The sequence below is a fragment of the Hypanus sabinus genome, chromosome 8, assembly GCF_030144855.1.
Source record: "Hypanus sabinus isolate sHypSab1 chromosome 8, sHypSab1.hap1, whole genome shotgun sequence".
In the NCBI taxonomy this organism is placed as follows: Eukaryota; Metazoa; Chordata; class Chondrichthyes; order Myliobatiformes; family Dasyatidae; genus Hypanus; species Hypanus sabinus.
This window is the reverse complement of record NC_082713.1, coordinates 56,561,863-56,575,128: the sequence shown is the minus strand read 5'-3', so window position 1 is coordinate 56,575,128 and position 13,266 is coordinate 56,561,863. Positions and strand designations below refer to the sequence as shown.

Genomic DNA, 13,266 nt, shown 5'->3' with positions numbered 1-13,266 from the left:
CAGACAGAAAATAGAATGAGATGAGAGGAAAATGTTCTTATTCCAGGAGCTGGTATCATCTGGATCTTTTTAGCTATCTGAAGACCCACACTCAATGACAGCTTCTTCCCCTCTGTCATCAGATTCTGAACGGTCCATGAACTCATGAACACTACCTCCACTTTGGAATTATTTACTTATTTTGTAGTTTATAGTATTTTATGTATTTGGTCCATGCTGCCCCAAAGCAACAAATTTTATGTTTTATAAGATAGCAAACTTGATTCTGATTTTGATTCTGAACCTGAATTTGGATTGCAAGATATTATAAATAACTTTATCACATTTAATTCTGAAATAATGATTAACAATGATTAAAAACCATGTAAAGAGAACACTGATGTTAGTTGGCTTATCCTTCCAGTGAAGCTGGATGATCTTTCACAGGGATAATGCTGGTGAGATCTTTCATGAGGACAAGGACCACTGTAAACTTTGTGCCTGAGGTCTTAATTTCTACATTCCTTTTTCCTCAATTGACCAAGGACTATGCTGACACAGTGAGGGTGTTGACTTCCAACATCAAGCTTGGCTTTGCTGAGTGGCAGTTTCCAATATGTGGGAAGTTGCCCCTGTTTTTAGAATCATGCCATGAACCTTTATTAGGAAAGATCTGCGTTGTCTTGTGGGGGCAGGTTGTTTTGTTAATGTTGAGTGTAAGGCTCACATTCTCATCTGCTCAGGGGATGAGTCAGCAGTGACTTGGAGCCTGTCATCTGTACAGGCACAAACAAAAGAAGTTTCTGTGCAATGCAGCATATCAACTGAGATTCAGGTGATTATGCATTTGCAGTGCAGTCACCTGAGGTTAAACTGCTTCTCATTAATTCCGAGTCACCCAATTTCTTTCTGTAAACACCATTACCATCTCACTTCCCACCCTGCTGGAGGAATTCAGTCTTGTTAAAAATAGAACTGACCTATGTGGTCAGAAGCTGTGAGCTGTGTATCTGCTATTCTTCCGTCTTCAAGACCCAGGGGCTCTTTGCATTCTGAAACATGAATAACACTGTCAGATTAATTACAGTCTGCACACTGACACATTGTGCTGCTCAATGCCTTTCTTGATGGGAAACCAGATTCAAAATATAATTTAAATTCATTTCAGCGGCTTATAAATGGAAATTGTCTCCCCTCAGAAGGGAGGTTTAACATCTCTATGAGAGAGTTAGCTTGAAGATTCTGGGAAAACCATGTTTTGCTAAATAACTTGTTAATACCACTAAACATTGTAGCTTTAGATTAGAACACCTGTGGATAAAATTGTATCCTTAGTTTTAGTTTTGATCTTAGGCTGATGTTAAGTTGAATAGTATTGATCAGGAAGGTACTGTAGTATGGGGAATAAGAGCTGGTAACATTATCCTGCATCAACAGGCTGGTAATGCCTAGGAGAAGAACATTCATTGTAGTCCCATTAGAAAACTAATCCATTTGCAAACTTCTCCACTGGCTTAATACATCTCTCTGGGAGAAAACAACATTGTCATCTTTTGTTTCATCTGAATGGAAACTTATGGTACATTGCCGCAGCCTTAAGAGGGGAAAGGAAGATCACTGTATAATATCAGAATCAACAGAAGTCTTTAAAGTGTATGTACTGTAAATTATATAAAAAATTACCACTGTTGAAAACCAGAAATAAAAACTGAAGATACTACACAGAAAACTCATCGGATCAGGCAACATCTGTGGAAGCAGAAACAGTTATCATTTCAGGTCCATGACCATCAATAGAACAGGAAGGAACCCGGAGCTGAAACTTCAACTGTTTCTCTTTCCACAGATGCTGCATGATCCGCTGAACAGTTCCTGAGCAACAAATTGAAAAGGAGAAAAAGTTTTGGGGAATACTATGTTTACTCAATCTCATTCTTACTCAGAAAATGATACAATGTGTTAATTATTTTAACATTTTGTTATGTATCCTAATTTGCCCCTCATGCCCATGACTAACAAGAGAAATTGATACCCACGGGAGTTATAGACGAGGAAGATGGCTCGCATTCCTTTCTGCAGATGTTCAGCTGTCTCGCAGTCCAAAAGCCAGTAGCCCACTTTTGTTGGGTTCATTTCAATGGTTCCAAATAAGCCTGTGATAATTAGCACATTAAACATTTTTATTTAATTAACAAATATAAAGGACAAAACTACAAACATCAAGAATACTTTGCAATAACACAATCATATTGCTATTTTGCCTCCCTCCACTACCTTCCTTCTCTTGTAGAGATTTACTTTTCTTTTGAGTCTAGATACGGTACTCATTTCCCTTCACCAACAGACCCAGTTTGCTTATTATTGAGTATTTATTAGGTAATGTAGCAAAGGTTGAACCTACTCTCTGTTCATATTTGTGTTCCTTTACCCTTTTGGATTCAGAATTGTGATGATCAGTAGAATCCTGGGCCAGTTTTATTTCTTCCTCTACACCTTGTCATTTGGGCACCAGAAGTCCAGTGTAACCTGAATTTCCTTGAATTAATACCAATATGTAAGGTTTTCAAGTCATGTGGATCATTAACTTCTTTCACTTCTCCTAAAGTTTCAATATCAGATATCTGGGAATATTGATAAAAGAGATAGATAGCAAACCAAGTGCTCCAAAACTTCAGTACTGGTTCATCAGATCGTTTGTCTGTTTCAACATACTAAATGAAATCTGATGTTCTGGGAAGAGAGTGAAGAACCTGTTGTTAGGGAAGTAACACATTTTTCTGTCTAATCCAGGAATGTTGACATTTATGTGGCAGATTACACACATAAATGTATAAATGTGTGTAATAAACTGTGTAAAAAACACAGGGTATATCAGTGCACAGTGTCATAAGAGATAAGGGGGGCATCACAGAGTACAACTAATATGATAGCAATGACTTGAAGGTTAGATGTTATGTTATGAAGCACCCACCAGGCAGTAACGTGTAAACTCCCATCCTGTGCATTTTGGCTCTTTTCATTATAAAAGGCTGTCCATGGAAATGCACACTGTAAATATCAGCAGATCCATCAATGCTTAGCAGATACCAGCGAACTAACCGATTCTGTGCCATTACCAGGCCTGGTAGTGTTTCTGACACATGTCCATTGATCGCTACAGGGGAAATCAAGGTAAGAATTAAAGCAATGTTACTGGATGGATGCTAAGCTACAGCTATGATCAATGGTTCAGCAAGTTAAAGACTTTCAAAAGCTCACATTAATACTATTATGCCTTTGACCACCAGCAAGTTAATTTACTGCCATTGAATTGGATCGTCAGAGTTCCTATCACTCTGGTAGAGTGCTTGCTCCAATTTTTTCAAAAAACAAGGAGACTGGCCCTCAACATTGGGCAAGTGACAAAATTTGAAACATTACTATGTTTTTTGGTAGTCTGCTCAATGTTAGGAAAAGGTTATCCTTCAAGGTACCCTATTGGCAAGTGCATACAAAAAATTAGTTAAATGCATTTATCATCCCTTCTTGTAATAACTGAGTTCATGTGGGCTCTGAAGGAAAAGTATTGGATTCTTTTAAGTATATTTGGGCTCCAGTTTTCTGCCAATCAATGTCTTGAGAATTTTTCCTTGCACATACTTTATTTTACTTTAATGCTTGGCTGATGTTTAACTTAATAGCTGTTAATTTATTCTATAATCATTGTGTAGAAGTGTGAATAAAAATAAACCAAGAATGTATGGTAAAATAGTTTTAATTTAAATATTTTCTTTCAAAAAGACTGTCAATATTCCTAAAAATGACAATCAAAATACAATGAATATGGGATAGCTGATACCTTTGGAGAAATCCTGTGCTTTGGCAAATAGCATTGCACTGAGATTTATTCCCAAAAAATCCAGTTTTCTTAGCCATGATTCCTTGTGACAGTGGTTTGATCCATTCTCCTGTGCACCATAATCCAATGGAGATCTTTGGAACTTCCAAGCTATCCAATGTTACTTAGTTCTTTATAATATGAATCCTATCATGGTTCAATAAAAACACTATGGCACTGAAACGGGTCGATTACATCCATGTCTTTTTGCTCATCTACACCAAGCCCTGGTGAAAGATACCCAAGATGCCAACTGTTTATTCCTCTCCTTTTGAGTTCCTCCAGCATTTTGTGTGTGTTGACCACATGCCTTCTTGCCCATCCACACTAAACTCATTTGCCTGCACTCAGACCAGGGGTTCCCAACCTTTTTAATGCCATGGACCAGTACCACTGAGAGCAGGAAGGGGGGGGGGGGGGTTGTGGACCTGAGGTTGGGAACCCCTGATTTAGACTACACCTTTCAATGCCTTGTCTGATTCTGTGTCCGTCTAAATACGTCTTAAATGTGTTAACTGCATCTGATTCTACCTCCTCCTCTGGTTGTGCATTCCAGTTATCTATTACTTTCTGTGTAAAAATAACACCCTAAGATTGACATTAAGACACCTTCCTGTCACTTTAAACCTAGGCTGCCTTGTTTTACTATGGGAAATATCTATGCGTCCCTTCTATGCCTGACATATTTTTAAATACTTCTGTCCAATCACCCTTCAGCATCCCCTGCTCCAGATAAAACAACCCAGCCTCTCTAATCTTTCTACATAACTGAAGTCTTTCAATCCAAGCAAAATTCTAGTAACATGGCTCCGTATTCTTACCTGCATCCACTGGAAGGATTCTAAAAAACAAATGCTGAGGGGAGTTACAATGGGGTCTACCGACTTGCAGAAGGTGGAACTCAATCATTTGTCTAGTTTAGTGACTGCGTAATGATACAGCCAGTTGAAGTAAGGATAAGTTAGACAATCTACTCATTAGCAGTGGCAGGAAAGGGGCAGGACCATAGAGGAACGCTGTCTCATTCAGCTGTATCTTTGTATGGTTTGAATGATAGTTAAACTTGATTTAACTGTGAGAAACTGATTAGACTGCACTAAAGAATTAGGAAAAATATATACTTTGAACAGTGATCTTAATTATAAAATCAAGATAAAATAATGATACAGTTTATATAAAGTAATTTGACAAATAATCTGAAAAGGTTGATAATTTTTTTCATCTTCTTTCTTATTCTCTTCTGTCTTATGATTACACCAACGTGATTCGCTTGTTGTGCATGCCAAGTATTTTAACCCTCACCATTTGCAAAATAATGAACTCGAATAACTTTTTGTTAAAAAGTTCTACCTTCGTATGTAAAAGAATTCAAGATTCATTTATTTGTTTGCAGATTACATAATGACTTTTGATATTTCAGAATATTCTTTTGTTAATGTAAATGAAAACTAAAAAATGTTAAGTAAAATGGGGTTGCAAGGTGGTCATATTAAAATGCGAATACATGTTTATCTGTACCTTCAACCCAAGGAGGTGTGATTTATTTAGAAAGTACAGTACACTAAAGGCTGTGTAGCAAGCAATGTACAAATCTATTAATTTGTTTGGCTACTCGGTCATTAATAACATCATAGCTTTGAGATGTCAGGCGGATAGTGAGGTCAACCGAGAAGATCATCAGGGTCTCTCTTCCCGCCATTACAAACATTTACACCACGCGTTGCACCCGCAAAGCTAACAGCATTGTGAAGGACCCCACACACCCCTCACACAAACTCTTCTCTCTCCTGCCATCTGAGAAAAGGTACCAAAGCATTCGGGCTCTCACGACCAGACTATGTAACAGTTTCTTCCACCAAGACATCAGACTCCTCAATACTCAGAGTCTAGACTGACATCTACATCATTTATTATTATATTGAAATTTGCCTATTGTCTTGTTTATTAATTATTGTACTGTGCTGCACTGTTATGCACTTTATGTAGTGCTGTGCAGATGTGTAGTCTAGTACAGTTTTTATGTTGTTTTATGTAATCAAATGTAGCCTTGTGCTGTCTCACATAGTCTAGTGTAGTTTTGTGTTGTTTCATGTAGCACCAGGGTCCTGGTGGAACGTTGTTTCATTTTTACTGTGTACTGTACCAGCAGTTTATGGTTGAAATGACAATAAAAAGTGACTTGCCTTGACTTGATTTGAGCTTCATGCCTCACAACAACAGACAGTAGAAAAGATGGTTTTCTCACCACTATGATTACTTGTAATTACAGGCACAAGAAGAATATACAACTTCTCATTTCTGTCAATGAGACTAACTTGTGGCTGATTTGCAACCCATTCTATTTGTCCAACACAGCCCTGAAAATCTTAATACCTTTAGCAATCTATGAATATGAGAAATGGGAGCAGGAGTAGGCCATCCAGCCTTTCAAGCCTATTCCCTCATTAAGACATTGTCTAAATTTTAATCAGTGCCATTTTCCAATGCTCTCCCTATATCCATCAGTTCTCTTATGTCCAAAAATCTATCACTTTTTTGAATGAACATTGGCATAACTACCACCCTGAGATACAGAATTCCAAACTGAACTTTCTGAGCAAAGGAACTCCTCTTCGCTTCAGTCTAAAACTCTGCCTCTTTCTTCTTACTCCTCAGCCAGGGAAAAACCCCCTTGCATCCAGCCAGATAAACTCTGTAAGGACTTTAAATATTTTAATAAGATCTCATTCCATTCACCTGATCTTTAGAGCATACCGTCCTATTCAATTCAATCGTTCCATCTATAACAAACCCACACGCCAGGAACAAACTCGGGAATCTTTGCTCCACTCCCTCTATGTCAAGATCAACTTTTTCTTAGCTGGGGAGCAAAATTTTGCATCACACTCCAGATGAGGCATCACTAAGGCCCCATGCAAATGCATTAATACAGTACATCTTTGCACCCATTTCAAATCTTCTGGTAATCCATCTCAGAGTTAAAATTACTCATTTCTACATTTTTGGAGGATAGAATTTTATACTTCTACCAATTGCATTTGTAAATATTTCATAACATCTCTCTCGAATGGGCTTGCTCTGATTGTCAGGTCAATGTCTCTCATGTGCAAAATGTTTCCAAACTCTAAAATCCTGAACCTGATCCCCACTTAGGCCTCCAAAATTTCAGTGAATATAAACCCAGTTTCTGTAACTGCTCATGGTAACCTTACATTTGATGACATCAAAGTTCTGCATAACTCTCAAGAATTTTACATATTTCTCCAGATATGATATAACCAGGACTTTGCATAGCTTCCCTTTAATTCGACCCCTCAAGGAATAAAGTCTAGTATGGTATTTGCTTACTAAGAACTTGAGCCTTGACCATGTGATTTTATACTTTGTAGTCAAGGATCTTGTCAGAAATTAGACAATCACTCTTTCGCAAAAGCTGAAGTCAACTGATGGACTCTTACCATGAAATTTCATACTGTTTTGAAATACAGTGCTCTCTCGTTTGAGATAACATGGAGAACTGCAGAACGTATGGATGTTATCTTCCAAGAACCAGCTTTTGGTTTCATCAAAAGTCATGAAAAGCAAAGAGAATTCCTGAATCTTTGATATCCCATGTGAGATCTTGTACAACGTCCCTGTTTTACAGATGATCAAAGGACCAATCAACCCTGTGTGGATGTCTCGTTCCTGATTAGAAGAAAGAACACAATGTGACTCTGATATTGTAGCCCGTGCCATTTAGTTAGTTTGGCACGTCATTGGAAATTCTAAAGTGAAATAAGCGTTTGTTAATAGAGGATGCTGAAGTTTAGTTGAGTTAAAGTTAATTCAAGGGACTGAAGTTGAAACTTCTTTGAATTCCCCCATAAGCACAAGCCGGAAGACTAACTAATATAGTCTGCAATGGAGTTAAACAATAAACTTCTTGCAATGGTAGATGAACTTACTGGGTTGACATCTGAGTAATATGACCAGGCTTTGCAGTCAAATTCCTTATCAGTGGGTGCTGATCCCTTTGTTACACGCCAAATGTAGTTCTTTGTTTCATTTGGATTAGCAATATCTTCTTCCTTTCTTGGCCCGTCTTTCAACTCTTTCTCTTCAAATATATATTCATTTGGTAATTCACGTGGTACACCATGAGCGTGAATAGAAAAGGGTCTGGAGGCCATGTTCTTGAACTTCACCTATGTGAATAAAATTTCACATCAAGAATTGGAGCAATGACATTTTACTCAGAGTTTTCCTCTGTTACACTTAATGCATTTTTCAAACAAAAAGAACACCACAGTCATAGATTTTCTGCTTTCTTGTAAAATGATAATCTAGAATGATCTCCCTTTCTTCTGAATTAGCACGCACATTACAAAGGCTTGTCATGCCGAACGATATTCACAGCATGACTCTTTTATATTTGTCCTTCTTTTAAAGAAGATCCACAACTTACGACTGAAAATTCATTTCAGTAGAGTCACCTGGTTGTAGCTTCTTGGCAAATATTATCCATCATTCTAATTCTGCTGTCGCATGCTGATAAAAATTCAGAGCATTGACATTAGTGCATGATTATTATCTGGATTAGGCATTAATAAGTGACTGTTCTCTGTCTTCATTTTGATTCACATTAAATACATCACTTATTCCTCGCACTAAATTACCTCTCTACTTCATTTCTTTTTAAGACTTGGTGTCACAGCTGCAGGCTTTTGATTTTTGGAATTCACCATGTTATTTTCAGTATGATAAGATCTGATAATAATTTTGGTACTTTGATGGATCTAGAGGATCAATGCATTTGGAAATAATAAATGTAGTTCATATTGGTTGAACCAAAAAGCAAACAGAATAATCGCATGGCTGCTCATGTACAGAATGTAGAAATGGCTGCAGGGAGATCAGACCTGGGAAAAGAATGTACAAGGGTATAAGTGCTATCGTAGGGACAGAAATGTGGGCAGAGGGGGTGGGGTGGCCCTGTTGGTGAGGAATGAGATTCAGTCCTTTGCAAGGGGGGGTGGATATAGGATCAGGAGAAGTGGAGTCTGTGTGGATAAAATTGAGAAACAGTAAGGGCAAAAAGACCCTAATGGGTGTTGTCTACAGGCCACCAAACAGTAGCATGGATATTGGGTGCAAGTTGAATAGGGAGTTAACATTGGCATGTGGCAAAGGTAATGTTGCAGTAGTTATGGGGGATTTCAACATGCGGGTGTACTGAGAGAATCAGGTTGGTGCTGGACCCCAGGATAGGGAGTTTGTAGAGTGACTACGGGATGCATTCTTGGAACAGCTTGTACGAGAGCCGACCAGGGACAAGGCTATTCTGGATTTAGTGTTATGTAATGAACAGGATTTGATAACCGATCTTGAAGTAAAGGAGCCATTAGGAGGTAGTGATCATAATATGATGTTTTTATCTGCATTTTGAGAAGGATAAGGGCAGCTCGGAGGAGTTACAGTTGAACAAAGGAGACTATGGAGCCATGAGGGAGGAGCTGGCCAAAGTTAACTGGACGAATATCCTAGCAGAAAAGACAGTGGAACAGCAATGGGAGGTATTCGTGGGAATAATGCACAAGTTGCAAAATCAGTTCATCCCCCGGAGAAAGAAGGATTCAAAGGGGGGAAAGGGGCCACAGTGGTTGACAAAGGAAGTCAGAGATTGCATAGCATTAAAAAAAAGGAAGTATGACAGAGCTAAGGTGAGTGGGAGGACAGATGATTGGGAAATTTTTAAGGAACAGCAGAACTTAACTAAAAAGGCAATACGGGGAGAAAAAATGAGGTACAAATGCAAGCTAGCCAGGAATATAAAGGAGGATAGCAAAAGCTTTTTTAGGTATGTGAAGAGAAAGAAGATAGTTAAGAACAATGTTGGGCCCTTGAAGAAAGAATTGGGTGAAATTGTTATGGGAAACAGAGAAATGGCAGAAGAATTTAATAAGTACTTTAGATCTGTCTTCACTAAGGAAGACACAAGCAATCTCCCAGATGTATTCATGGGCCAAGGACATAGGGTAACAGAAGAAATGAAACAGATTGACATTAGGAAGGAAACGGTGTTGAGTAGACTGATGGGACTGAAGGATGACAAATCCCCAGGTCCAGATGGTCTGCATCCTAGGGTACTAAAGGAGGTGGCCCTGGAAATTGCGGATGCATTGGTAATCATTTTCCAATGTTCCTTAGATTCAGGATCAATTCCTGAGGATTGGAGAATAGCTAATGTTATCCCACTTTTTAAGAAAGGAGGGAGGGAGAAAACAGAGAACTATCGACCTGTCAGCCTAACATCAGTAGAAGATGCTAGAGTCCATTATTAAAGATGAAATAGTGGCATATCTAGATAGCAATGATAGGATTGGGCTGAGCCAGCATGGATTTACCAAGGGCAAATCATGCTTGACTAATCTATTGGAGTTTTTTAAGGATGTAACCAGGAAGTTAAGCAAGGGAGATCCAGTGGATGTAGAGTACCTTGATTTTCAGAAGGCATTTGATAAGGTCCCACAGAGGAGATTGGTGGCTAAAATCAAAGCTCATGGCATTGGGGGTAAGACATTGACATGGATAGAAAACTGGTTGGCAGATAGAAAGCAAAGGGTAACGGTGAACGGGTGTTTCTCGGAATGGCAGGTGGTGCCACAGGGCTCGGTATTGGGACCACAGCTGTTTATGATTTACGTCAACGATTTAGATGAAGGCATTGAGAATAACATCAGCAAGTTTGCTAATGATACTAAGCTGGATGGCAGTGTGACATGTGATGAGGATGTTAGGAGAATTCAGCGTGACTTGGATAGGCTGGGTGAGTGGGCAGATACTTGGCAGATGATGTTTAATGTGAATAAGTGTGAGGTTATCCACTTTGGGAGTAAGAACAGGAAGGCAGATTATTATCTGAACGGTGTAAAGTTAGGTAAGGGAGAAATACAAAGAGATCTAGGATTCCTTGTTCATCAGTCACTGAAGGTGAATGAGCAAGTGCAGCAGGCAGTGAAGAGGGCAAATGGAATGTTGGTCTTTATTACAAAGGGAATTGTGTACAAGAGCAAGGAAATCCTCTTGCATTTGTACAGGGCCCTGGTGAGACCACACCCTCAGTATTGTGTACAGTTTTGGTCTCCAGGGTTACGGAAGGACATCCTGGCTGTAGAGGAAGTGCAGCGTAGATTCACAAGGTTAATTCCTGGGATGTCAGGACCGTCTTACGCAGAGAGGTTAGAGAGACTGGGCTTGTACACGCTGGAATTAAGAAGATTAAGAGGGGATCTGATTGCAACAAATAAGATTATTAAGGGATTGGACAAGATAGAGGCAGGAAATATGTTCCAGATGCTGGGAGAGTCTAGTACTAGAGGGCATGGTTTGAGAATAAGAGGTAGGTCATTTAGGGCAGAGTTAAGGAAAAACTTCTTCTCCCAGAGTTGTGGGGGTGTGGAATGCACTGCCTCAGAAGGCAGTGGAGGCCAATTCTCTGGATGCTTTCAAGAAGGAGCTAGATAGGTATCTTATGGGTAGAAGAATCAAGGGATATGGGGACAAGGCAGGAACTGGGTATTGATAGTAGATGATCAGCCATGATCTCAAAATGGCGGTGCAGGCTTGAACGGCCATATGGTCTACTTCTGCACCTATTGTCTATTGTCTATCTGCATCTTTATAAGTCTTCCCACATTTCCTCTGCACTTAGGACCTACAACAAAAAGTAATTGTTGGTTGATAGTGTTCAGCTTTTTATAAACAGGTAGCGTTATACAAGCAGTGCTCTGACAATATTAAGGCAGATTTGATCAACACCTTACTTAATCTGAGCTGAAGAGCTGAAGTTTGTTGCTTGGGTGAAACTGTAAACAGATGATTAGTAAGAGGTATTAAGAGAATGAGAGCTGGAACTGGGGAGGAAAAGCCATAGAGGGAAATGGTTCAAAACAGAAGAAAGGACTTTTTTTGCTTTATTAGTATTGCATGGACGAGGTATAGTGAAAAACGTGTCCATACAGATCAATTTATTACAATGGTGCGTTGAGGTAGTACCAAACAAAACAGTAACAGAGTGCAGGATAAATGTTACAATGCATAGTGCAGTGCAGGTAGGCAGTAAGGTCACAGTGAGGTTGATGGATCTCCTGAAGTTCAGTTTAATGTTCAACTCAATCCTGAGGCAATACCTTATTTCAATGAGCATTAAAAAAAACTCACTCATAAATCTACACATTCTTTTTTAGCTATTGACTCACCACAATTATGTCATTGATCTCGGCACTGATAACAGGTCCAAGAATGCCCAAGTGCTTTTCGTTTTCTCCACGGATCACAGGTTGTTTGAACATGCTGTCTTTATATTGGATAAACATGGCCTTCTTGAATTTACTGCCAAGTATTCGCCTCTGTGATTTCTGTTTCCAGCTACATAACATTGGCATGTTAAATATGATATTGAGGTGATGTTATTTACCTCAGTTCAAGGCATTAATGACTGTAGCTGCAATTATTTCTATAAAATATCATAAATATCCTGAGAGTAGCTGCAATACAGTTTTATACACGATAGATAACATAACTACCCAGCTCATATTTAAAATATAACTCATGTAAACTTTATCAGCCTTTCCATATACTCCCTTGAGTTTATGTTTTTACTTGATTTGATTCAGTGAATCTGGGGTCTTTAGCCCCAAACAATCCATAATCAAGATGACCACAGACAGAGTTCTCTACAATTAACTGTAGAATGGAGTTTAACAACTTAACAGCTTCCAGTATTACATATCAACATATTTAATGAATAAATTGAAAACAATTGAGTTTTATTTCTAACTGACCACATTTGTCCATTAGCGGATCTCTCTGATGCAATCACTTGTTGAGAAGTTACATCTTTATTAATCATCCGGTGGAATGAGTCACACTCCATCACTCTGAGCACAAAGATAAAGGACTGAGAAAACGCTCCGTTGCTGAATGTGCCACCTTTTGGTTGAGGCTTTAAACTGAAGCTCCTCAAGCTTGTTCACAAGGATTTTAAACATCTCAGACAGCTTGGGAAACAAGAGCTATTTTATGATGCCTAGCCAATGACTCCCCCAGCATCATTAAAAAGAAATTACCTGCTCATTTTCAATTTGTTGCTTGAAGGAATTTCTAGTGTGATGACTGGTGGTCACACTTCACACGTTGCAATACTGACCACACTGACATAGAATGTAGAACTGTACAGGACAGTACCGATTCTTCAGCCCACGATATTGTGCTGACTTTTTACCTACTCCAGGATCAATCTAACACTTCCCTCCCGCACAACTCTCCAATTTTCTCAGAACTTCTTAGATGTCTCCGATGCAGTCTAATACCTCTCTAATGCCCCTATCATCACCCCAGCAGCTATTCTCTGTATTAAAAAAACCTAC

The 13,266-nt window shown here is 38.9% G+C and overlaps 1 protein-coding gene across 1 annotated transcript in view; it reads right to left on the bottom strand.

The window, feature by feature from the left end:
* f8 (coagulation factor VIII, procoagulant component) overlaps positions 1-13,266 on the bottom strand; it is an 81,477-nt gene that overhangs the window by 13,843 nt on the left and 54,368 nt on the right. The window contains exons 14-19 of the mRNA XM_059977235.1: positions 12,097-12,265; positions 7,804-8,043; positions 7,315-7,543; positions 2,951-3,133; positions 2,016-2,132; positions 960-1,031 (exon numbers count right to left, since the gene is read on the bottom strand). Coding sequence (XP_059833218.1) covers positions 960-1,031; positions 2,016-2,132; positions 2,951-3,133; positions 7,315-7,543; positions 7,804-8,043; positions 12,097-12,265 — 1,010 coding nt within the window. The remainder of the gene's footprint in view (positions 1-959; positions 1,032-2,015; positions 2,133-2,950; positions 3,134-7,314; positions 7,544-7,803; positions 8,044-12,096; positions 12,266-13,266) is intronic.